General features: G+C 43.1%; 1 protein-coding gene across 1 annotated transcript; it reads left to right on the top strand.

Moving 5' to 3' along the window:
* Nucleotides 1–7,731: 7,731 nt before the first annotated feature.
* LOC311101178 (globoside alpha-1,3-N-acetylgalactosaminyltransferase 1-like) lies at nt 7,732–27,719 on the top strand. The gene is made up of 7 exons (XM_084142271.1): nt 7,732–7,924; nt 20,584–20,622; nt 20,773–20,808; nt 24,350–24,403; nt 25,546–25,578; nt 25,842–25,976; nt 26,598–27,719. Exons 1-7 carry the CDS (start codon nt 7,857–7,859, stop codon nt 27,286–27,288), a joined length of 1,056 nt encoding a protein of 351 aa, XP_083998397.1. The 5' UTR covers nt 7,732–7,856; the 3' UTR covers nt 27,289–27,719.
* Nucleotides 27,720–27,814: the final 95 nt, after the last annotated feature.

Raw genomic sequence — 27,814 nt, 5'->3', positions numbered from 1 at the left:
GCTGGCCTGTCGGGACACCAGCCTCTCTTTCGACCAGTTAGTCGACATGTCCATCAGGCTGGACACCCTGCTGGCTACCCGCGGACGTCCCGAGGGAGGTCCGTCCATTTCACCCTCCAGCGTCTCCGAGCCGAGCCCCATGGAGCTCGGGGGCGCTGGCGCTAGAGAGAGGAGGGGTCGGAGTACGAGGGGGTCCATCTCCTGCACCAGCTGTGGTCGGGGAGGACACACCGCGGCTAGGAGCTGGGGATGGCCTCCTAGGGGAGAAGACAACAGGCCCCGCACTGGGGAGTCCTTCCAGGTGAGTAGGCGCCCCACTCACCCAGAGCTCTCTGTTGCGCACTTCTGTATACCTGTGCGTTTTCCACAGGTAGCACCTCATTCCCAGCATAAGGCGCTGGTAGATTCAGGCGCGGCTGGGAATTTTGTTGATAAGAAATTTTGTTTAGCCTTAGGGATTCCCCTTCTCCCTGTTGACGTCCCTTTCCCCGTTCATGCCCTAGATAGCCGTCCGTTGGGATCGGGCTTGATCAGGGAGGTCACGGCGCCACTTAGGATGTGTGCGCAGGGGGGTCATCAGGAGATGATCCAGCTATTTCTGATTGACTCGCCTGCGTATCCGGTGGTGCTGGGCATGCCCTGGTTGAGTACCCATAACCCGTCTATTTCGTGGCAGGAGAGGGCTCTGATGGAGTGGTCTGCCCAGTGTGTGGGTCGATGTTTAGGCGTTTCCGTAGGGGCTACCTCGATGGAGAGTCCAAACCAGGTGCCCGCATTGCACGTTCCCCCTGAGTATGGGGATTTGGCTATTGTGTTCAGTAAGTCGAGGGCGACGCAGTTGCCTCCCCATAGGCAGGGAGACTGTGCGATAGACCTCCAGGCAGGAGCTGCGCTCCCACGGAGCCATGTGTATCCTCTGTCTCAGGAGGAGAAGAGAGCTATGGAGACTTACATAGACGAATCTCTGAGACAAGGATACATACGGCCCTCCACTTCCCCTGCGTCCTCGAGTTTCTTTTTTGTGAAGAAAAAGGATGGTGGGTTACGCCCGTGCATTGATTACCGTGGTCTCAATCAGATCACGGTGAAGTACAGTTATCCACTCCCGCTGATTGCGACCATGACGGAGTCATTGCACGGGGCGCGTTTCCTCACTAAATTAGATCTCAGGAGCGCGTACAACATGGTGCGCATTAGGGGGGGCGATGAATGGAAGACAGCCTTTAGTACCACCTCGGGCCATTACGAGTATCTTGTCATGCCATACGGGTTGATGAACGCTCCTTCAGTTTTCCAATCATTCGTGGATGAGATCTTCAGGGACATGCAGGGGCAGGGGGTGGTCGTGTACATAGATGACATTCTCGTGTACTCGTCTACCCGAGTCGAGCATGTGGCACTGGTGCGCCGAGTGTTGCGGAGGCTGTTGGAGCACGACCTGTATGTCAAGGCAGAGAAGTGTCTGTTTTTCCAGGAGTCGGTCTCCTTTTTGGGTTATCAGTTGTCTGCGTCAGGGGTGAAGATGGAGGTAGACCGGGTGTCAGCCGTGCGTAATTGGCAAACGCCAACCACTGTGAAGGAGGTGCAGCAGTTTTGGGGTTTGCGAATTACTACCGGAGGTTTATCCGGGGTTTTGGACAGGTGGCAGCTCCCATAACGTCTCTTTTGAAGGGGGGTCCGGTGCGTCTGCAGTGGTCAGCCGAGGCGGACAGGGCGTTTGGGAGGCTGAAGGACCTGTTTACCTCGGCTCCGGTGCTGGCGCATCCGGATCCCTCTTTACCATTTCAGGTAGAGGTGGACACGTCAGAGGCCGGTATAGGAGCCGTGCTTTCGCAACGGTCCGGCACGCCACCTAAACTCCGCCCCTGTGCTTTTTATTCCAAGAAGCTCAGTCCGGCGGAGCGAAATTATGACGTAGGGGACAGGGAGCTGTTAGCCGTGGTACAGGCCCTAAAGGTGTGGAGGCACTGGCTTGAGGGGGCTCAACACCCTTTCCTCATTTTGACGGACCACCGTAACCTGGAGTACATCCGGGCAGCTAGGAGACTAAACCCTCGCCAGGCGCGGTGGAATATGTTTTTGACCCGGTTCATATTTAAGATCACATACATCCCTGGGTCACAGAACGGTAAGGCAGACGCGCTGTCTCGGCGGTATGACACGGAGGAGAGGTCCGTGGAGCCCACTCCCATACTGCCGGAGTCTTGTCTGGTGGCACTGGTAGTGTGGGAGGTCGATGCTGAACTCGAGCGGGCGCTGCGCACCGACCCTAGTCCACCTCAATGCCCGGAGGGTCGGAAGTACGTTCCGCTCGAGGTTCGGGATCGATTGATCTATTGGGCTCACACGTCACCCTCCTCTGGACATCCTGGTATCGGCCGGACAGTGCACTGCCTTAGTGCTAAGTACTGGTGGCCCACGTTGGCGAGGGATGTGAGGGTTTATGTCTCCTCCTGCTCGGTGTGCGCCCAGTGTAAGGCGCCTAGACATCTGCCTAGGGGTAAGTTACTACCCCTGCCCGTTCCACAACGACCATGGTCTCACCTCTCGGTGGATTTCATCACTGACCTTCCTCCCTCACAGGGGAATACTACTATACTGGTCGTTGTGGACCGGTTCTCTAAGGCCTGTCGTTTGCTCCCTATGCCGGGCCTTCCTACGGCCCTACAGACCGCCGAAGCGCTATTCACCCATGTTTTCCGGCACTACGGGGTACCCGAGGATATTGTGTCTGATCGAGGTCCCCAATTTACCTCCAGAGTCTGGAGAGCCTTTATGGAGCGGTTGGGGGTCTCGGTGAGCCTCACCTCGGGTTACCATCCGGAGAGTAATGGGCAGGTGGAACGTGTGAACCAGGATGTGGGTAGGTTTCTTAGATCATACTGCCAGGACCGGCCGGAGGAGTGGGCACGGTACGTTCCCTGGGCAGAAATGGCCCAGAATTCCCTACGCCATTCCTCCACTAACCTAACCCCTTTCCAATGTGTGTTAGGTTACCAGCCGGTTCTGGCACCTTGGCAGCAGAGCCAGATCGAGGCTCCTGCGGTGGATGAGTGGGTGCGGCGCTCGGAGGAGACGTGGAACGCTGCACACGTCCACCTGCAGCGGGCCCTCCGTCGTCAAAAGGCGAGCGCCGATCTCCTCCGCAGTGAGGGACCGGTGTACACACCTGGTGATCGAGTCTGGCTCTCTACCAGAAACCTGCCCCTCGGCCTGCCCTGTCGGAAACTGGGTCGGCGGTTTGTGGGGCCATTTAAAGTCCTGAGAAGATTGAACGAGGTGTGTTACAGATTACAACTACCTGTTGAGTATAAAAGTATTAACCCCTCGTTCCATGTGTCTCTTCTCAGGCCGGTGGTAGCTGGCCCACTCCAAGAAAATGAGATCAGGGAGACTCCTCCGCCCCCATTGGACATCGAGGGGGCACTGGCGTACTCCGTGCGGTCCATCTTGGATTCGAGACGTCGGATGGGGGGTCTCCAATATCTGGTGGAGTGGGAGGGGTACGGCCCGGAGGAACGGTGCTGGGTGCCGAGGGGAGACATTTTGGACCCGTCCCTCCTGACGGAATTCCATCGTAGTCACCCGACGCGCCCTGCTCCGCGTCCTCCTGGTCGTCACCGAGGCCGGAGTCGGCGCACGTCTGGAGCCGCGCGTCAAGGGGGGGGTACTGTCACGGTTTCGGCCGAGGCTGCCTCTCTTCCTTGCTCGGGCAGGCTTCGGCGTTCGTCGTCTCCGGAATACTAGCTGCCACCGTTGTATGTTTCTATGTTCGTTTGGTCTTGTCTGGTATTGTACACCCGTTGTCGTTTAGTGTCATTAGTGTCCTATAAGTTCTCGTTGTGTTTGTCAGGTGTTGTGAGTGATTGTTTCCTATGTCGTGTTGGTGCGCTACCCTTTTCGGTGCGCTATTTGTAGCTTGCCTCCTTTGTATTTTAGGAGAGGATTTTCGCACATGTTTAGTGCGCCCGTTTGTTTACGCCTGTGTGCGCATTTTCTCGCCTCCGGGCTGTTTGGATTGTGTTTTTGTGTGCTCTACTAAAAGTCTTTGTTGGACTTAACTTCTGCGTCCTGCGCCTGATTCCACCCCACACCCACCTACAGCACCTACTGACAGAAAGTCTACTCATCAGGGTTTGGGTAAATTCCATTTAGATTACAGTCAATTCAGAAAGTAACCCAATTCCAAATTGTCCTCATTGAAAATCCATGAAGAGAATTTGAATTTTAGTGTGCTTCCTGAATTGTCTGTAATTGGAATTGGCCACAGCCCTGATACTCATATTTGTCAGTAGGTAGAATTCAATGTATGTTTTAATTATGATTTCTATTCTTGTGCCAGTTTCATAGATGTACAAAATTACATGCATTACAGCTTAGATTTTGCTGTTGAAAGTGCTACCTTTCCATCTACCCTTCTAAACTGAATAATAAACAAATTCATAGATTTGTTTGTGTCTACCTGTTCTCCAGATTGCTCCAGATTTTGATTCACTCAACTTTGGATGTTCAACAAAGCTGACTAAGAAGAAACTGCGTCTGACCCGCAAGGATATTTATGCCGAGAACCTGCTGGAGGCAGATGTGACTTCTGCAGGTACATATGGCAATAAAAGTATTATCTCAAATGTTCATCCACTTTTATCCATTTTGACTCTCCACTAAACCTTGGTATGACTTTCTCCCCCAGATAAAAAAGGCAACATGGCCCGATGGTGCTGTCAATGCTGCTCCCACCACCAATGTACTGAGTTGGGAGGAAGAATGTCCGCTCAACTGTTCTTGAGGCCAGAAAGTCATTAATTGTCTTGCAGCCTGTAAGTATAGGTGTGAAATAGTAAGTATGTCTTAAAATGTAAACCACGGACAGTGGCAGAGTCAACACCATGCAGATTAACATCCTGCATAGAGCGATAGATTTATATGAGCATGTTCTGAGCAATAGAAATGGTCACATTTTGTGTGTGTGCATGTCTGCACATGGGTGAGCTTGCCATGTGTCTTATGGTTATTGGTTCAACATTTTATAAGCATATTCTCTAATAGACAGGTCGGACCATACCCCTCTGGAGGTGCAGTTGTAAAGCGACCTCGGACTGGTGCTAAAGTATGCACCAGACAGACATGGGGGAGTGGAGGACGGCCACGAAAATAAGTTGTTGTTGTTCTGTTGTGTTCATCTATGTAGATCATCTCACCATTGTCATAGTAGCTGGATATTGTGATACAGTGCCTTGCAAAAGTATTCATCCCCCTTGGCATTTTTCCTATTTTGTTGCAATACAACCTGTACTTTAAATTGATTTTTATTTGGATTTCATGTAATGGACATACACAAAATAGTCCAAATTGGTGAAGTGAAATGAAAAACAATAACTTGTTTCAAATAATTGTAAAAAAGAAATAACAGAAAAGTGGTGCATGCATATGTATTCACCCCCTTTGCCATGAAGCCCCTAAAAAAGATCTGGTGCAACCAATTACATTCAGAAGTCACATAATTAGTTAAATAAATTCCACCAGTGTGCAGTCTAGGTGTCACATGATCTCAGTATATATACACCTGTTCTGAAAGGCCCCAGAGTCTGCAACACCACTAAGGAAGGGGCACCACCAAGCAAGCACCATGAAGACCAAGGAGCTCTCCAAACAGGTCAGGGACAAAGATGTGGAGAAGAACAGATCAGGGTTGGGTTATAAAAAAATATCAGAAACTTTGAACATCCCACAGAGCACCATTTTAAATCCATTATTAAAAAATTGAAAGAATATGGCACTACAACAAACCTGCCAAGAGAGGGCCGCCCACCAAAACTCACGGACCAGGCAAGGAGGGCATTAATCAGAGGCAACAAAGAGACCAAAGATAACCCTGAAGGAGCTGCAAAGCTCCACAGCAGAGATTGAAGTATCTGTCCATAGGACCACTTTAAGCCATACACTCCACAGAGCTGGGCTTTACGGAAGAGTGGGCAGAAAATAGCCAATGCTTAAAGAAAAAAATTAATGTTGGTGTTCCCCAAAAGGCACGTGGGAGACTCCCCAAACATATGGAAGGAGGAACTCTGGTCAGATGAGACTAAAATTGAGCTTTTTCGCCATCAAGGAAAAATATATGTCTGGCGCAAACCCAACACCTCTCATCACCCCAAGAACACCATCCCCACAGTGAAGCATTGTGGTGGCAGCATCATGCTGTGGGGGAAGTTTTTAATCGGCAAGGACTGGGAAACTGGTCAGAATTGAAAGAATGATGGATGGCGCTAAATACAGGGAAATTCTTGAGGGAAACCTGTTTCAGTCTTCCAGAGACTTGAGACTGGGACGGAGGTTCACCTTCCAGCAGGACAATCACCCTAAGCATACTGCTAAAGCAACACTCGAGTGGTTTAAGGGGAAACATTTAAATGTCTTGGAATGGCCTAGTCAAAGCCCAGACCTCAATCCAATTGAGAATCTGTGGTATGACTTAAAGATTGCTGTACACCAGCGGAACCCATCCAACTTTAAGGAGCTGGATCAGTTTTGCCTTGAAGAATGGGCAAAAATCCCAGTGTCAGTAGGTGCTGTAGGTGGGTGTGGTGTGGAATCAGGCGCAGGACGCAGAAGATAAGTCCAACAAAGACTTTTAGTAGAGCACACACAAAAAACACAATCCAACAGCCCGGAGGCGAGAAAATGCGCACACAGGCGTAACCAAAAGGGCGCACTAAACATGTGCGAAAATCCTCTCCTAAATACAAAGGAGGCAAGCTACAAATAGCACACCGAAAAGGGTAGCACACCAACACGACATAGGAAACAATCACACACAACACCTGACAAACACAACGAGAACTTATAGGACACTAATGACACTAAACGACAACAGGTGTACAATTCCAGACAAGACCAAACGAACATAGAAACATACAACGGTGGCAGCTAGTATTCCGGAGACGACGAACGCCGAAGCCTGCCCGAGCAAGGAAGAGAGGCAGCCTCGGCCGAAACCGTGACACCCAGTGGCTAGATGTGCCAAATTTAGTGATGTATAACTTGACATTTCTGCCATCCATTGTGACATTGTGGGAGGATAACCAACCTTCCAATTAATAGCAATGCATTTCTTAGCCGCTGTAAATGCTAGGTTACACAGTTTCTTCTGATAACAGTCTCCAGTATCAACATTACCAAGAAAACAAAAAGAGGGAGAATATGTAGACATGCTGAGATAAAATAATATACTCTTTGCCAGAATTCAGCCAGCCTTCACAAGACCATAGCATATACAATTATGTTCCCTTTTGTGTGTTTTACACCTCCAGAAGGATAATTACATTTCTGAGCTCGTGATATTCAGTTTAACTGGCATATAGTACGTTCTATGGATGGTCTTAAACTGCAGTAATTTATGTCTGAGATTATATGAAGAGACGCAACACAGACAGCAGCTGCCTCTGTTCATCTCTCCCGTGCTGGCCTTCACCCAACCTGTCTGCACACGCTCTGTTGTCCGTGTGGTCCTAAATCCAGCCTCCTGCTTACCCAACCATATGCTTGTGCATATGACAAAGAGACGTGCATGAACACGCAAATGGAGGGGTGAGGGGAAGGGAGTGATTTGGGAATCAGCCAAAGAGAAAAAAAATAGAAACGAGCCAAAGGAGGAAACACAGACAGAACATCAACTGCTCCCTCATGATAGGCTACACAGTACATATACGTTTTGCCTGTCACACCAGTTTAAACATATTTTCATGGGTCCTGAATCCAGACAAGGGTTGATTTACTGGTGATAGATGTATCTACTATCATACTTGTGACCAGTATTAATAGGATAAACGAAATATTTTGGTGACACTATTGGAGGAACAATGCGTTTTAGTTCAAATGTTAGGGCATATGTTCTGCTTGTCATTGTTGGAATCTTCTTGCTTCTGGGGTATGTAAACCATTTTGACATTACTTCCAGTTTATTCCTTTTTCTGGGATTAAATGAGGGGCTTTTGTGAAAGATGTTCATATTAGTTTCTAAGAGCTCTGAGATGTCATTTTTTAAACATGTTTCTTGAATGTGAGTATGTTCTAATCTGTTAAGGGTTGGATGGATTTAAGATATTAGATTTAATGAAGATTAAAGATATAACATACCTCTTAAACTGAAATTATGTAAATTATATTTCAATATCTGGTGTTGAAATATAATATCAGCAATGACTAAAATGTACTTCTCTTTACTTTATTTTTTCTTTGTAAATGTATTATAATAGTAGCATTAACTGTAGCCAATGTATTAGGCCATTTCTTCACCTTATACAACAATAATTTAATATCATTTTATTGATTTTGTGTTGTATTCACATATTATCTAATCTTGAAGGGGGTTTACATAAGACATTTAATGTCATATCCTAATTTGATCACTCTGTAGTCACAGATCATTTTCCTGAGTTGCAGGGAATTCAAATGGACTTGTCATTTACATAAATTCAATGAAAACACGCAGTTCTTATTCTCTCTCACTCGCTCGAGACAACGTAGTCCAACTTAATGAAACCAGTTATAACACCTTTATAAGGACTGAAGTATAATGCACAACAACCTTCATAACACATTATTTCATTATCATTCATAAGTATATTTCAAAATAAAAGCCCATTATCATTACAGAACTACAATGCTTGAAGAGTATGTTATGTCTGTTGTGATGAGTAACTTATTCATAAGACATATTCACCATAGTGCTCCCGAGAAAACCCAGTGATGTTGGTAGAGATGTGATATCTTAATTTGAAAAACAATCCAGCAGCAGGAGAATTTGATTATCAAAACAAAAGGTGATATTGTCTAACAGGAAATTCATTTTTGATAGGCTATAGTTTATCTGTTGTTATTAATAAGCTATATAAAACGACGGTTGTTGATGTGTATGGCTGCATTTCAAAAACATTTTTGTATATTTGAATGTCGCAGTAGTAGGACCTGCAGTAATAGGACATTTATTATGTCTGATGCTTTAGCGCTTGAGCGAGCGGGAGAGAATGAGAACTGTGGATTTGCATTGAATGTATGTAAATTACAAGGCTCATTTGAATTTCCTGCAGCTCAGATAAAAAACCTCCTGCAGCTGGCTTCTGGGTTAAGCGGGCAGGTGTTTCAGAAGTGCGATTTTGTCGAGTCATGTTTCAGAGGACACATGACTTGACCTTAACCTCTCTTAAACCTATTGGGGAGTTGCAGCGATGAGACAAGATCACAATACAAAAAAATAATAATACACTCTTAGAAACAAAGGTGATATCTAGAACCTAAAAGGGTTCTTTGGCTATCCACATAGGTGAACCCTTTTTGGTTTGAGGTAGAACCCTTTTAGGTTCCATGTAGAACCTTTTCCACAGAGGGTTCTACATAGAAACCAAAAGGGTTTACCTGGAACCAAAAAGGGTGTGAGGGTGATAGGTGTAGCCATTCTTCAGATAGGGTTATTCACTGCTCAGGAAGGGTTCATTACTACTGTGATGGTTGTGAAGAACCATCCTGTTCTTTCCCTCTACACCATGTTTTCCTTTATGCCATGAAATGCTACACTGTTAAAAAGTTCCTGTAATTTTAAGGTAAACTACAGACTACTGGTTGCAGTGAAAGTACAGTAAAGTTACAGACTTTTGTGTATTTGTGCCAACAGTCAGTGGAAGTGTTGTACCAGTTTAAGTGGCTGATGGTTTTGTTGTGAAAGGTTGAGCACATCGTTTAACAGTGTCATTTCTGCCATCTTCGTAAGAGCATGTGACAAAGAGCTGCAGGTGCTCAACCTTCAACAACATAATGATAAAACCACTTAAACTGGTACAGACACGAACTGTTGGCACAAAAATAACATATTTTAGACCATGCCCCCAAATATGCGAATGAGTCCCCGCCAGCACATTGACCCCACCTACATTTCAAATTGCAGTAATGATTGTACCTTACATTGAATATATTTGGTCTAAAAATGTACCATTATACTAGATTTTGTGCAAATGTACCCTTGAAGGTACCGACCAGTACCATGTGAGTGCCTAACAGTGTGTGCCACAAACACATCTGAAGTATCCTATGAGTATAACTGTAAAACCTGTCATTGGTTCTACCTGTAACAGAGGGTTCTATATGAGAGGGTTCTAAATGGAACTCAAAAGGGTTCCCCTACAGGGACAAATCAAAGGGTTCTACGTGGCACCCAAAAGGGTTTGCCCATAGGGACAGAGACAGGATCCTGCAACCAGAGGGTTCTTTATGAGAGGGTTCTACCCAATTGGGTTCCCCTAAAGGAACAAAAAAACCTTGTGAGAGGGTTCAAAATAATCAAACTGTTCTACGTGGACCAAAAAAACAGGGTTCCTTGTGAGAGGGTTCTAAAAAATCAAAGTGTTCTACGTGGCACCCAAAAGAGTTCCCTCATAGGGACAAATGACAGAATGTCTATTGGTTCTAATCTTTTAAAAATCTCTACTATACCCAGAGACCTGGTGGTGTAGCAGGAAATTCATGGTGCCGGTAACCGAGAGGTTATGAGTTGAAACCCAAAGTGAGGTTGACTCCCAAGTAATACACTAACCTTTTGGATATTTACAGCATTTTCAATGCAACCAGTAGCCAGGAAAGGTTTTACTCACAATCTCTCAGTTGCCAGCGACCTGTATTTCCTGCTCTGCCACCGGGTCTGTGGGTATGATAGGGACTGTTAAAAGATTAGAACCAATAGACATATGGGGGAACCCTTTTGGGTGCCACATAGAACCCTTTGATTTGTCCCTGTAGGGAAACTCTTTTGAGTTCCATTTAAAACCTCCCATGAAGAACCCTCTGGTTCCAGGTAGAACCAATGGCAGGTTCTACAGTTATACTTATAGGATACTTCAGATGCGCTTGTGGCACACACTGTTAGGCACTCACATGGTACTGGTCGGTACCTTTAAGGGTACATATGCGCAAAATTTTTCTTGCCAATATAGTGAATATTTTCAATGTAGGTGGAGCAATGTGCTGGTGGGGACTCAATAGCATATTTGGGGGCATGGTTCTAAAACAGGACTTTTCAACCCTGTTCCTGAAGAGCTAATGTTGTGTAGGTTTTCACTCCAACTCTAATATAATGAAGCACACCAGATTATAATAATTAGCAGGTTGATAAAATGAATCAAGTTACAACTAGGGTAGCTCTCCAGGAACAGGGTTGGAGAGCCCTGGTCTAAAATGTTTTGTCAACCATCTACACAAAATACTCTGTAATGTTAAAGATTAATAGAAATTAAATAGCTAAAATATAGTTATTGCATAGGTATTCAACTCACTGAGTCAATACATGTTACAAACACCTTTGGCTGTGATTACATCTGTGAGTCTCCTTAGGTAAGTCTTTTAGAGTACGACATCCGGGAACTTTTGGCATACTAACTATATCCATACTATGACCTATAAGCATACTACATACTCCATTTACATCACACATAGTACGGTTAGTGCCAGTATTCGATCACAGCTCGTTTAATTTTCAATAATTTACTGTCAGCTTGCTGCATTAACTTACTGTGGCTGATCTCTGTCACAGTAATGTCAGTTGTCTGCCAACCAAGAGGTTGAGGTCAGGTGACTATTTGTGCTAACTGTTAGTGGTTGTACCAGTGTCGTATCGCGTAAGTGCTGGCAATTATTGCTGATAAACAAAGGAGTCCGCTCATACTGAATTTGGATCATAAGGTTTATTCATATCACAAGCTTCAGCATAAGTGACAGATGTCATGACATCCGGAGAACGGCGTCCCAGATTGCAATGGCCGTTCTGCCCTTTCTTTGTCTAGCCCCTACTTATAAACAATGCAAAAAGATGGGTGGCTCCCTCTTCTGGCCAATCACCAGTCTCCCCTGGGGCGTCACCCCACAAACGGCTACATTTGACCTAACATAAACAACATTCCATTTCTTCAAGAAAAACATTTAACAAAGGCATAATCCCAATACACGACACCAGTTTAACTGGTTTTATAGTTATGTTGATCAAGGTAGAGCACCAGTTGGCCACCAGAAAGTTCACAAAGAATGCTTAGCAGTTGTCAAATGTTAAGCCATCTTGTAATCAGAAAAGGTACAGTAAATCACTGGCAGCTAGTTTTAAGTTACTAGCAGGTACTGGCTATTAGGTTACTGTGCATTTTATAATAACTTACTGACAGATGGTTGTCAGTTAGGTAATGTATAATTCACTGTGGCTTCTGAAGTTTCAAACCATATCAACTATCTCATTGGAAACAGGCCATGCAAGCCATACAGATCATATCTGATATCACACTCACCATAAGGAAAAACATGGCTAGGGAGTGGGCAGTGGGAGATGAAATAAATCAACTAAGTCGCTTGTGACACTTAGGCTTATACGTCACATCAAATCAATGTTTATATGTCATATGCACTGAATACAGCAAACTGTAAAAAATATGTGCTTGTTCTACTTAAAACGATGGAAGCAACTGTTTGCGTCAGCTTTTTGAGTATTTCCAACATTAGGTATTTTTATGTATAATATACTTTGCTTTTAGTGTTTCACAAACAATATTATGTGCAAACTACTTACAGCATCTCCAAACTTGGTTAGATCTAACTTAATTGTATAATTTACAGAACTGTTTTTGTAAATTGGATCTCAATTTATTTTGGATAATTTACTCAATTATTTTTGACACAACACCTACATGGGAATATGCATAAAAGTAAAACAGAGGAACTTTGAAAATTCCGTTTTATTGCTTACTTTTCTTTGAAGTGCAATGTGTTTCTGCAAGAGAAACCTGGCAAAATAATTAAGTTTCAGTGGCAAAGTCAAAGGCATTTGTCCTCTAGCAGCTCCCCAACATCAACATATGTGAAACAGTCGTGTTATAAAAAGATACGTAGTTTTAATGAAACTGGAATCTGATGTTACAATAATGTTCATGTGATTTTATACAAATATGAGCGGGCAAAGTTAGGCCCAATTGCAACTCATCACCCAAACCAGACACTCTGTACTTGTGGAGAACTGAGAAGATTTGACAGCTGTTATCTGATAACTACACCTTACCTCCCTAGGTGGTAGTTACACCATATTGTGTATACCAATCAAATCTTCACAAGTGCATCAGGGACTATTTGGGATTGGCCCTTTGTAACCTTTCCTGCCCATTTGGTTCAAGAACCTCCTCAAGTATAACAGTATTGGTTCAGCTTCTCCATGAAGGTGGACTGAAAGCAGATGGTTCTGATCATTGACCCAAATTATACATAAATCATGAGGTTGAATAGCGGTGAGATTTGAAAAGATTCAAAAAGACACAGCAGATATTGTTAAGCACACAAATGAGGCACCACAATTAACCTTCTGCAGGAAAAGTCCTCTTAGCAAACTCAAAAGGCTGCCCAGTCTTTTAGTTTGAGTAAACATAAAACTTTGTAATAAGTATTGAACACTTTTCTGCTTCCAAAAACATTTGAAAGATTGAAGTAGTGCTGATTCAAAACAATGCACACTGGCTTGACAGAAATATCAGTAAACACAGAACATCACATCTGATTAAAGTCTTAGGTTGCCTAGGCAAAAGCACCTTCACAATTTACACTTGCCATTTAGGCCAGGGTTTCCCCCAAAAAAACATCCTCTCCCCCTCAAAAGTATATTTCAGTTCTTTGGGATTGCTTAGTTTGTGTTGTGGAAAGAACAGCTGCTTTCCCCAGTAACATGGACTCTTTACAATATGATTAAACTTTGTTGCTCCTTGTTTTAGCAAGGTGTTGTAGCAAAAAAGTATCATGAAATATGCACCCGATCAATGGCTTACCAAAACAAAAATAGAACACTGACTTGACTACAGAAATATCAACAAAAGTAAACACAGAACAGCATACTGATACAGTCTATGATTTGAGTCTTCGGTTGCCTAAGTAAAAGCTGCACCTTCAATGTTATATCCTTGCCATTTAGGCCAGCATTTTCCAACCATTAGAGTTTACTTCTGGGCCTTGGCATAACAAGTAAAATAAAAAATCCCCAAGCCATGGGGTTGGGTAGATGGTTTTGGGAACCCCCGATTTAGGCGAGTAACTTGGTCCTCTGAGTTTGGATCTTGTGGGAGGCTTTCAATGTATCTATTTCCAAGAAGACTTTCTGGAACATCTCAAAAGCTTAGGTTTAAGCAATAGAAAAGGCCCATAAGCAAGATACATGCCTGTGCAACGCTGGGAATACCAGCCAGGACCTTGGGATCTGCATCAAAGGAGCCATGCTCAGGATCCCAATGCAGATCCCTCACCACGAATACCTTCAGCACATGCTAAGCGAGGTCCTCTTGGATTAGGTTGTCGTCAGCATCCTGAGAATTAAAAGACAATAAAGTAAATATGCATAGACGGTGACAAGTACTGAGGATACGAAGAGGCAGGATGCAGGAATCAACAAGGTGAAGGTTTACTTAACAAGGAGGAAGCGAATAACATAGATCAAGTAACCGACACTACGCTAACAATTACACACAACAATGACTGAACATTGTTCTATAAATTACATATTTTCAACTTTTATTAATGTTAAGATGGCGCTCATTCGTGTTAAGATGGCACCGATAGACATGGCAGCTCTGCTTCTAGCTCCTAAGCAACTTTGCAGTATTTTATTTTAGTTATTGTTCCCTTTCATACTTTTGTTCACCTAACCTAGAATACCTCACAATCAAATGCCGACTGTATTACCTCCCAATAGAATTATCTTTGGTTATGGTCACTGCCGTGTATATTGGGGATGTTGTTCCCACTGTGACTATTAAAACCTACCCAAACAAAAAAACTTGCATAGATGGCAGCAACTGAAAGCGCGAACCACCGCATTTAACCATGGCAAGGTGACTGGGAATATGGTTGAATACAAACAGTGCAGTTATGCCCTCCGTAAGGCAATTAAACAGGCAAAACGTCAGTACAGAGAAATGCAATTCAACGGCTCAGACACGAGACAGCAGGGACTCCAGACAATCGCGGATTACAAAGGGAAAACCAGCCACGTCGCGGACCCCTCCTGGACAAGCTAAACACCTTTGCCCGCTTTGAGGATAGCACAGTGCAACCGACGCGGGCCGCTCCCGAGGACTGTGGGCTCTCCTTCTCCATGGCCGACGTGAGTAAAACATTTAAACGTGTTAACCCTCGCAAGGCTGCCGGTCCAGATGGCATCCCTAGCTGCGTCCTCAGAGCATGCGCAGACCAGCTGGCTGGAGTGTTTACGGACATATTCAATCTCTCCCTATCCCAGTCTGCTGTCCCCACTTCAAGATGTCCCCAAACGAGGGCATTGCGTTCATCCACCTCTGGCCTGCTGGCTCCCCTTCCTCTGCGGAAGCATAGTTCCCGCTCAGCCCAGTCAAAACTGTTCGCTGCTCTGGCACCCCAATGGTGGAACAAGCTCCCTCACGACGCCAGGACAGCGGAGTCACTCACCACCTTCCGGAGACATTTGAAACCCTACCTCTTTAAGGAATACCTGGGATATGATAAAGTAATCCTTCTACCCCCCCCCCCCCCCCAAAAAAAAAAAATTGTAAAGTGGTTATCCCACTGGCTATAGGGTGAATGCACCAATTTGTAAGTCGCTCAAAATAAGAGCGTCTGCTAAATGACGTAAATGTAAATGTAAAATGTCCAACATTGTTCCTGTACCCAAGTAAGCAAAGGTAACTAAACTAAATGACTATCGCCCCGTAGCACTCACTTCTGTCATCATGAAGTGCTTTGAGAGGCTAGTTAAGGATCATATCACCTCCACCTTACCTGACACCCTAGGGTCACTTCAATTTGCATACCGCCCCAAAAGATCCACAGATGATGCAATCGCCATCGCACTGCACACTACCTATGTATCCCTCTCGGCCTTCAACACCATAGTACCCCCAAAGCACCCACCCTGTGCAACTGGGCCCTGGACTTTCTGACGGGCCGCCCCCAGGTGGTGAAGGTAGGAAACAACACCTCCACTAGGCTGCTCCTCAACACATGGGCCCCACAACGGTGCGTGCTCAGCCCCCTCCTGTACTCCCTGTTCACCCATGACTGCGTGGCCACGTATGCCTCCAACTCAATCATCAAGTTTGCAGATGACACAACAGTAGTATGCCTGATTACCAACAATGAAGAGACAGCCTACAGGGAGGAGATGAGGGCCCTGAAGGAATGGTTCCAGGAAAATAACCTCTCCCTCAACGTCAACAAAAAGAAGGAGCTGATCGTGGACTTCAAGAGACAGCAGAGGGTGCACGCTCCCATCCACATCGACAGGGCCGCAGCGGAGAAGGTGAAAAGCTTCCAGTTCCTCGGTGTACACATCACAGACAATCTGAAATGGTCTACCCACACAGACAACCTCAGGAGGCTGAAGAAATGTGGCTTGGCCCCTAAGACCCTCACAAACTTTTACAAACGCACCATTGAGAGCATCCTGTCAGGCTACTTACTGGGACTAATCGAGTTTTGCAATGGCAGCAATTTTTGTTCTCGAGAAGTTCAAATAGCGTCCTGTGATTCCTTTTTTTTTATATATATTTTTTTATACAAAAACAGAAATAAACGAACAAGAGTACATAAACCTAACAGACAGGGGTATTACATGTCGAGATACATTTTCAATTTGTCAATACGTATTGCTTTTTTGTTTTTACACTTACTGATAATTTCAAAATAATGTTTCAATTCTATCTTAAACAATGTGAAGAGGGGTTTGTTCTCCGCCCACTTAAAGATAAAGAATATTCCATGAAAAATAAACAAATGAACAATGAAAGTTAAATCGGGGTCCATATCATTTGGATCAAAATAAAACATGATATCAGTCTTTCAAATTAACATTAATAGTAGTTTATTTTAAAATAAAATCTTCTAACTCACTCCAAAATCTTCTGACATAAGAACAGTCCCAAAATCAATGTGTCTCTGGGTCACAACCACAAAATACACATTTGTTATCAATAGCAATTTTGAATCTGTGTCCAATAAAGGTCTTTACAGGGTAGATTCTATGAATGAGTTTCATCTTATTAGATATACAATATTTGCCAGACAACAACGAGACTTTGTTCCAGTTCACTTGTCCTATGGCTGCATTCCAGTATATTCGAGCAGAGGGAATAGTAACATCTTGACAGTTTTCTTATATATATATATATATATATATATATATATATATACTGTATGTTATTACATTTATAGTTTAAAATGTCAATTCCTTCTAGCTGAATAGAGGCTACAAAATCCTCAACAGTTGCACTTGGAGTATTGTTATATTCTCCTAAAAGAAGAATAGCACCTTTAGGGACAGCTCTAAAAACTATTTGATACTCCTCAGGACTGAATGTAACATTGTGTGTTCTCATGTATTCTGGATAATCATATAGTTGTCGATCATTATTCAACAATTTCTTAACCCAGATAATGCTGTTGTCAAACCAGCTCTGGAAAAACAAAGAATTGTTTTTGTATTTTATGTCTTTATCATTCCAGATTGTATATCTTTGTTGGGAAAAGTTATATTTCTACATGAGGTTCCAAGTTATAAGTACTTGTTTATAGCAAGCTTAATAGGAATTTTACCCACATCAAAGTTGCATTTGAGTAATAACTCTAGACCACCAATCTGTTGGAATATTCAATTAGGGTTTATATTCCAAATGCAATCCTTATTTCTTAAATAGTTTTGTATCCATTTTAAAGATTATATTAGAGGTTTTAAAATCCAGAGCATTCAACCCTCCCTCATATTGGGTGCTAAATATTACCGTTATTATTAAATAATGAGGTTTATTCCTCCATATGAAGTTAAATAATTTAGTATCAACAATTTAGTTACTGACAGAGAACATCCAAGGCAAGGGAGGTATAAACTAATCTGGACAGACCTTCAGATTTTGACAAAAGTACATGTCCAGATGAAGAAAGATCTCTTAATAACCAGGAGTTAAATCTCTTTCCAATTTTCTCTAAAATAGGAGATACATTTAAGTTGGCCCTTTCTTTCTGATCTTTTTTAACTTTAATACCAAGATATTGTCCGAAGAGCTAAGAGACAGGATTGTGTCGAGGCACAGACCTGGGGAAGGGTACCAAAACATTTCTGCAGCATTGACGGTCACCAAGAACACAGTGGCCTCCATCATTCTTAAATGGAAGAAGTTTGGAACCACCAAGACTCTTCCTAGAGTTGGCCGCCCGGCCAAACTGAGCAATCAGGGGAGAAGGGCTCTGGTTAGGGAGGTGACCAAGAACCTGATGGTCACGCTGACAGAGCTCTAGAGTTCCTCTGTGGAGATGGGAGAACCTTCCAGAAGGATGGAAGCCACTCCTCAGTATAAGCCACGACAGCCCGCTTGGAGTTTGCCAACAGGCACCTAAAGAAACTCAGACCATGAGAAACAAGTTCTCTGGTCTGATGAAACCAAGATTGTACTCTTTGGCCTGAATGCCAAGTGTCACGTCTAGAGGAAAACTGGCACCATCCCTACGGTGAAGCATGGTGGTTGCAGCCTCATGCTGTGGGGATGTTTTTCAGAGACAGGGACTAGGAGACTAGTCAGGATCGAGGGAAAGATGAACAGAGCAAAGTACAGAGAGATCCTTGATGAAAACCTGCTCCAGAGCGCTCAGGACCTCAGTCAGGGGCGAAGGTTCACCAAGACAACGCAGGAGTGGCTTCAGACAAGTCTCTAAATGTCCTTGAGTGGACCAGCCAGAGCCCGGGCTTGAACCCGATCGAACATCTCTGGAGAGACCTGAAAATAGCTGTGCAGCAATGCTCCCCGTCCAACATGACAGAGCTTGAGAGGATCTGCAGAGAAGAATGGGAGAAACTCCCCAAATACAGGTGTGCCAAGCTTGTAGCATCACGCCCAAGAAGAGTCGAGGCTGTAATCGCTGCCAAAGCTGCTTCAACAAAGTACTGAGTACAGGGTCTGAATATGTATGTAAATGTAATATAAAAATTTTTAACCTGTTTTTGTTTTGTCGTTATGTGTTATTTTGTGTAGATTGATGAGGGGAAAAAATCAATTTTAGAATAAGGCTGTAATGTAACAAAATGTGGAAAAAGTCCAGGTCTGAATACTTTCCGAATGCACTGTAAGTCATGGTCCAATGACTGTACCTGCTAGCAGCATGTGTCCCACATCCGAAGCTACATCCATAATCGGTAGACGGTTCCGATTGGATCCATATGGGAAAAACCACATTAATTTCACGTGATCAAGTTAATGTGATAACATGTGACAACATGTAAAAGCAACATGTTATAACATGAAACGACACATAAATGTGAAACAGGGGGATGCAAAATTTCAACATGTGATACCATGAAACTAAATGTGACAACATTTGAACGTTTTTCACATGTGAAAATGCAATTCCACATGTGAGAGTTAGATTAAATCAGTCATTGACACAGACACGGTGGCATAGAATGAATGCTGTGAACCAAGAGGTTGTGAGTTAAAATTCCAGATGAGGACATGTTGAATAATAATTAATGTATAAATAAACATACACAATGTAATCATGTATGTCAAAGTTTGTCAAATATGTACGTGGAAAACATTGTGGCTATTTCGTGACGTTCAGGGGACATCTTAATTACTTTTTGTTTGCAGGGCATCATGTGAAAATGTGAATCCACATGTGAAAGTTTATGTGATCACATATGAAATATCATCATGTGTGGTGTACCAAAGCCACATAGTTTAACATGATATCACGTGAAATTTCACAAGTGAAATACAATTTCACATGTGTATAACATGTGGACATTTCACATGTGAAATCATGTAATTTTCCACATGTGAAATCATGTGGTTTTTTGTAAGGTGAGAATCGTCATTTGCATTGCTGAGCAACAAACAAGAACTGTTAAATCCAGTTTTAGATGCTACCCCCCTACCCAAATCAATTCCAGTTGGTGTTCTCACTTTGCGCACACCCCTGCCTTTGTTTCACACACCTGTTTGTCTAGCTAATCAGCCTCGCAATATGGGCACCATGGTGCCCCAGATGTTAAGTAGAGGAAATGTGTGCGCAAAAAGTCAGAACAAAACATTGCAAACCAGATTACATTTTGATCTGCGGAGGGGATGTAGAATATAAAAACTGGATTCAATTGTTTATTTTTCACTGCTCGACGAGGCAAACAGCGATTCTCCAATTGGAGCCGTCTACCGATTTATGGATATTGCTTCAGACGGGGGACACATGCTGCTAGCAGGTACAGTCATTGGGCCATGACTTACCTCGATTTACCTAATTTACAACCTACACAATACAATAAGGTACGCAAATGTGTGCTGCCCCGTAATTTGTAACTCCACGCAACTACGCAGGATTGCCATTTTGCGAAGCAAAATGCGTCCTTGCGTAGTGTACTTGCGTAAGGTATAAATTATGTTTCAAATAAATGTTGAAAATCTGATGTCAAAGAAAGGCAGCGCCGGCAACACATTTTGTTAGTGTAAAAGTACCCTAAATGTTTTCATGACAGACTTTAACTGATTCTCTCCTGCCTCCCCAAAGCTATGTCTATTTCAACTTCTTCTCTGAAAGGCTCAACAGGTAAGATCAAGTTCTGTTAATCTATTACAGCCTAATGATGCTGTAATGTGAGATGCAAGTCACAATATTGTCTGATTCTTATTAACAGGGTTTGGTTTGAGGCTTGAATTTCAGGGGAACGTTATTTTATGGTTTCATTGTTTCCAACAGAGATATCCCAATTGATGAGGACCAGAAGAGCACCAGGTTAGTTGAGATAAACTGAGAAATTCCCCAACAAGTCATGGTACTTGGTACTTTTAAAGGTAGGATGGTACTTTTAAAGTTAGGATGTTAGGATTTTTGTAGTTTTGTTCTGTCACAAGATAGTCCATAGAATTGCGGTAAACAGCGCCACATTCAGGCAGAAAACTGAATGTTCTATTCTCAGCTAGGCCCATCTTTTTGAGCAAAATAAGTGATCACAAGAAAATCCTAACAATCAGGTAAAGAGCGCCACAGTCAGGCAGAAAAATCTGAATGTTCTATCATAAAGTGATAACAATTAGTTTCCATGGCTGATATGGCTGCCAGGGAGTTCACAGAGTTTCATAACATTCAGGGCTCATTCCTGAAGACCAAGGGCTGAGGGGTGTGTTGGTCCAAGAAAAAAGGGCCTTTTATAAAATAATTTCTTGCAATTTTACGTAATGTTACATGACTGGAGACATTAAAATAATATTTATTTATATCACACAAATTATCAAAATGACAAGCTACTCTGACATTTACATGCTGTGATCAATAGAAAGAACGACCCATGTCTTAAATGCAACCAATAGCATAGGCCAATGAAAATAGTGGATACACAGATCTTAGGCCTACAATAATAAGGAGGAAATTATAGTCCATCAACTTTCCAGTGGCACTCACCTATTCAAAAAGATTTTTCCCGCAATTGTATTTTGAAATATTGCCCAAATACCTTCTAGCTGCTGCCTACTGTTCATTGACAGCCACAACTCAACAATCAGCTGTTTTATATTTGAGGCGCGGGCTGCATTGGCTGCTACTTAGAAATACTATAACAGTAAATGTATAGATAACATTCACTTCTATAAACCTCCAAAATAATCGCATAGTTTTAACAGACCCACCACAGATCAAAGAAATCTCTGTGTGAAAAGGCGTTCCATGGTCTGTTTTGTCAACGAACTCAAAGACAAAATTCAAAGAAGTCAAAGATGAAATTAACTGCAATACACTGGTCTCAAATATATTAGCATAACTAGGCTACACAGAACCATTGTAAAATTATAGGCTTTTTCTCGTATTAAATCCATTGGTGTAAAATACTTAAGTAAAATTACTTTAAAGTACTACTTAATTAGTTTTTTTGGGTATCTGTACTTTACTATTTATATTTTTGACAACTTTTACTTTAACTTCACTACATTCCTAAAGAAAATAATGTACTTTTTACTCCAAACATTTTCCCTGACACCCAAAACTATTAGTTACATTTTTTATGCTTAACAGGACAGGAAAATGGTCCAATTCATGCACTTATCAAGAGAACATCCGTGGTCATCCCTACTGCCTCTGATCTGGAAGACTCACTAAACACCTGCTCGTCGAACATCTCATTTCAAAATCATGGGCATTAATATGGAGTTGGTCCCTCCTTTGCTGCTATAACAGACTCCCCTCTTCTGGGAAGGCTTTCCACTAGATGTTGGAACATTGCGTCCGTTCAGCCACAAGAGCATTACTGAGGTCGGCACTGATATTGGGCGGTTAGGCCTGGCTCGCAGTCGGCGTTCCAATTCATCCCAATGGTGTTCGATGGGGTTGAGGTTAGGACTCTGTGCAGGCCAGTCAAGTTCTAACTCAACGATCTCGACATACCATGTCTGTAAGGACCTCGCTTTGTGCACAGTGGCATTGTCATGCTGAAACAATACAAGGCCTTCCCAAAATTGTTGCCACAAAGTTGGAAGCACAGAATCGTCTAGAATGTCATTGTATGCTCTAGCGTTAAGATTTCCCTTCTCTGGATTTAAAGGAACCAGCCCAAATCATGAAAATCCGCCCTAGACCATTATTCCTCCTCCACCAAACATTACAGTTGGCACTATGCATTTGGGCAGGTAGCGTTTTCCTGGCAACCGCCAAACCCAGATTTGTCCGTCGGACTGCGAGATGGTGAAGCGTGATTCATCACTCCAGAGAATGCGTTTTCCAATGGTGCTGAGCTTTACACCACTCCAGCCGTCGCTTGGCATTGCGCATGGTGATCTTAGGCTTGTGTGTGGCTGCTCGGTCATGGAAACCCATTTCATGAAGCTCCCGAGGAACAGGTCTTGTGCTGACGTTGCTTCCAGAGGCAGTTTGGAACCGAAGAGTGAGTGTTGCAACTGAGGACAGACGATTTTTACGTTCTTCAGCACTCGGCGGTCCCGTTCTGTGAGCTTGTGTGGCCTAACACGTCGTAGCTGTGCCGTCGTTGCTCCTAGACTTTTCCACTTCACAATAACAGCACTTACAGTTGACCAGGGCAGCTCTAGCAGGGAAAAGTCAGCAACAGGTGTGGCTGAAATAGCCAAATCCACTAATTTGAAGGGGTGTCCACAAGGTAACTTCGAATGTAAACTACATCAAACCACATCCACTGCGCGCAAGCCTGTTCGCAAAACTATGTGGAGATATGGGATCAGAGCATGACAATGTTCTATTTCACACCGAGGCTTGGTGGTTATCGAGGGGGAGTGTTGGAAAGATTTTTTGCATTGAGAAAGGAACTGTTGTCATTCACAGTGGATGAAAAATAAACAGACTTGGTTGACTTTCTGTGTAATAAAAAGAAAATGTCTCTCCTTGCCTATGTGACAGATATATTTGGGAAACTCAAGGGCGCAACTTTGGTTTTATAAGTGTGGGGGACATAATCATATTTTTTTTTTTTCTTTTTTTTATCCTGTCGGATAAACACTCCAATACAAAAACATTCTACAGATGAGTGACCGAATCAGTGGATTCAGAGGAAAAAATTCATATTGGAGAGAGAGAGTCCTTCAAAAGCAAACCATGCCCCCTTCCCATCGGCTGTGCATGTTTCTAACAGAAAACAGAATCAGTAAGTGTCCCACACGAGTGATGACAACTCTTGGAAAAGCACTTTGGGACCTACTTCCCAATCTGTTTGACAGTGATCCTGGCTCAGTTGACATGGTGGTAAGTGAAATCAAACAGCTGGTCGAGCTGTCATGTGACCGGATGCTGCAGACAACGCATTCACGGGTCACTACGGGGGAGTTTTGGTTCCTGACTCAAAGGGAATACCCTGCTGTCTTCTTTATGTCAGACTAATTTGCGATTGAGTGTAATAGCCCCACATTCAAAGTATGTGATTGTGAGTTGAGAAGACAATCAGAAATAATGTTAGATTGTTTTTCAATAGCCCCAAATAAATAAATAAAAATAGGCTGATAATTTCATAATTATTTTCATATGGTTGGGGTCGAGAGAATTTTCAGATATCAAAATGGGGTCGTGGGCCAAAAAGGTTTGGGAACCCCTGCACTAATAGCTACTATCCCACTACTATTTATAATACAGTCACTACTACACTAGCCTCAAATTGTCAACACTAACCTCTAAAAATTTTAACTTCTAAACTCCTTCCACTAACAAAACAATACTTTGAAGCAAGTCACACAATTTTTCTTACTTAAAAAGTACCCTTTCTAGTTTTCTATGATCTTAATTCTGTTTGTTTTCTTCTTACTATGATTTTCTATTCATACAGCCTGAGTAAGCCCATGTTCAGGAGCAGAGAACGGAACATGATCTCTCTTGAAAAGTGTGTATCTTTATTTTACTCTACCATAATTAACCATAGAAGTATGGTGTCATGCTGTACTGATGAAATCAATCAAATCAATCCTACCAAAAAAAAATCCATAAAGGACTGGCAATCAATCAGATTAGTGGTCCTTTGATGTACATTTCTATTACATAAATGTCATGTTTGATTTACTGCTTGAATTGGTGATGGGATACTTTATGTGTTGAGTTTATAGCATGGTTGTTGGGGTAGTAGTTCTGTTAATGTATACTGAACAAAAATATAAATCAACATGTAAAGCGTTGGTCCCACATTTTTCATACACACAAAAAGCTTATTTCTCTCAAATGTTGTGCACAAATTGGTTTACATCCCTTTTAGTGAGCATTTCTCCTTCGCCAAGATAATCCATCCACCTGACAGGTGTGGCATACCAAGAAGCTGATTAAACAGCATGATCATTACACAGGTGCACCTTGTGCTGGGGACAATAAAAGGCCACTCTAAAATGTGCAGTTTTGTCACACAACTCAATGCCACAGGTGTCTCAAGCTTTGAGGGAGTGTGCAATTAGCATGCTGACTACTCAAATATCCACCAGAGCTGTTGCCAGAGAATTGAATGTTCATTTCTGTACCATAAGCCACCTCCCACATCGTTTTAGAGAATTTGGCAGTACGTCCAACCGGCCTCACAACCAAAGACCACGTGTAACCATACCAGCCCAGGACGTCCACATCCGGCTTCTTCACCTGCGGGATCGTCTGAGACCAGCTACCCGGACAATTGATGAAACTGAGGAATATTTCTGTCTGTAATAAATACCTTTTGTGGGGAAAAACTAATTCTGATTGGCTGTTCCTGGCTCCCTAGTGGGTGGGCCTATGCCCTCCCAGGCCCCCCCATAGCTGTGCCACTGCCCAGTCATGTGAAATCCATAGATTAGGGCCTAAGGAATTTATTTCAATTGATTGATTTCCTTATATGAACTGTAACTCAGTAAAATCATTGAAATTGTTTCATGTTGTGCTTATATTTTTGTTCAGTATATATTTTCTGTAGTAGTACAACTATTACAGGTCAGTCTATTTAATACTACCAACATCAGCCCAGCTCTTCATTATAATTAAGTAATTAACTACATTTTGTTCTCCCAGGCTATTGTACAAGCAGCCCAGTGTCTTGGTGGGGTAAGTAGCATTTTTACCTCATGTTAAAGTAATATTAGCTGACGTACTGTAGGTTTCTGACACATCAGCGTGGGGAGCTTTGATATATTACGAGGTCACATCTGACATTAGTGTCTGACACGTCAGTGTGAGGAGGTGTAGCCTAAATACCACACCTTGTTTCAAGGTCCTTTAATTGCCAGGACCATAGTGAAATATTGAGATCATAACATGGCTTTGGTCAGTACAACACAGTCAGGCAGGACCCTGTTCTATTTCTCTAGACGTACTGATGTGGTGGCAGTGACCCCATGGTTGGCACCCATCGTCTGGGAAGGCACCTTTGACCCTGTGATCGTCGACAACATCTACAAGCCCATGAACCTCACCATAGCAACCACAGTGTTTGCCGTTGGAAAGTGAGTACAACTTTTGCCAAATATTCAAAAGGGAAGTTGAACAATCAATACAATTTCAACACTGCAACTATAAGGACATAAGTACCTGATGTAACATGGCAGGTAATACAATATGATGACGTTGTCATGATTCATGCCTTGGAACACGTGAAGAATTGTACTACTTCATGTATTATCTGCTAGACTGTATATTGGTCAGAAAGTGGTATAATGTCTTATGAGAATGATAATGCAGTTAAGGGGATACCTAGTCAGTTGCACAACTGAAAGCATTCAACTAAAATGTGTCTTCCGCATTTAACCCAACCCCTCTGAATCAGATTGGTTTGGGGGGGGGGGCTGCCTTAATCGAGATCATTGGCGCACGGGGAGCAGTTGTTGTTGGAGGTTAACTGCCTTGCTCAAGGGCAGAACAGCAGCTGTTTCCACCTTAGCTTGGCTCAGGGATTCGAACCAGTGACCTTTTGGTTACTGCCCCAACAATCTTAACCGCTAGGCTACCTGCCACCCCATCAGTTACAGAGGATTGCTGACATCAAATTATCAGGTGTGACCTACTGCCGTTGTGTCCTTGAGCAAGGCACTAATCCTTATGATATGTATGTCTTTATATACTGACAGATACGTCAGCTTTCTCCAAGATTTTCTGGAGACAGCAGAGAAGCACTTCATGGTCGACTTCAACGTGCGCTACTATGTTTTCACTGATCGTCCACACGATGTTCCTTCAGTGAACCTGACTCAGGGGAGACATTTGAGTGTGATCCAGGTCCCGGGTTCAAACCGCTGGCAGGCGATATCAGCCCGGAGGATGGAAATCATCCAGACCACCATCGAACGTCAGATCAGCAGGGAGGCCGACTACATCTTCTGTCTCGACGTGGACAGCAAGTTCCACGCTCGCTGGGGGGCCGAGTCTCTTGGAAGGCTGGTTGCAGTGTTACACCCAGGCTACTACGAGCAGACCCGTGACCACTTCCCATACGAACGGCGTCCAGCCTCGATGGCCTTCATCCCCATGGATGAGGGAGACTACTACTATGGCGGGGCTATGATCGGAGGGTTCGTGGAGGATGTTTACACACTCACAAAGGTATGTCGAAACCGGTTTGAGATGGATGCGGGGAATTCCATCGAGGCTGCCTGGCAGGAGGAGAGCCACCTCAACAGGTACCTGCTCTACAACAAGCCCAGCAAGGTGTTGTCTCCAGAGTACCTGTGGCAGGACTTCAAGGCCAAAACCAAAGAGGTCAAAGTCATTCGCTTCTCAGGGGTCATTAAAAACTATGCTGAAGTTCGTCCCAATGTATAAAACTAGGAAGTGGATATTCGACCGGCAGAAGAAAAACTTAATTCAGTCATAGTTGTAAAAATTAATTGAGGTGATGATTCAGGTTAGGTTTAGGAATGAGGGTTAGGTTAAGGTTAAGTTTAGGTATAGTTTGATGTTTGGGTTAAGGTTAAGGAAAGGCATAATATTAATAATTTGGGGGATACTTATATTTGTCCTGTTACACACATGTGGGTGTAATGGAAATGAGTAATGGAAATGTATTTCTTGCATATCCCAACTCCTGAGACACCCGCAGGGACTGGGGTCACGGCCAGGGTCACCATTGTTAATTTTTAACTAATAAGAACATGTTTTTTCATTTTCTATCTTATATTTCATTCTGTATCCTGTAGCCTATCTATTTTGCTTGTTGATTACTGTGAGGGGGGAAATAATAAATAAATATATCCAAAAATATAACACAATAGTATTATTATTATTAATAGTATTATTTATTATTATTATTATTATTATTATTATTATTATTATTATTATTATATTATTA

The sequence above is a fragment of the Coregonus lavaretus genome (genome assembly GCF_964263955.1).
Source record: "Coregonus lavaretus genome assembly, chromosome: 2".
Lineage (NCBI taxonomy): Eukaryota > Metazoa > Chordata > Actinopteri > Salmoniformes > Salmonidae > Coregonus > Coregonus lavaretus.
Note: the sequence above shows the minus strand (reverse complement) of the source record. Positions and strands in the feature narration are given on the sequence as shown.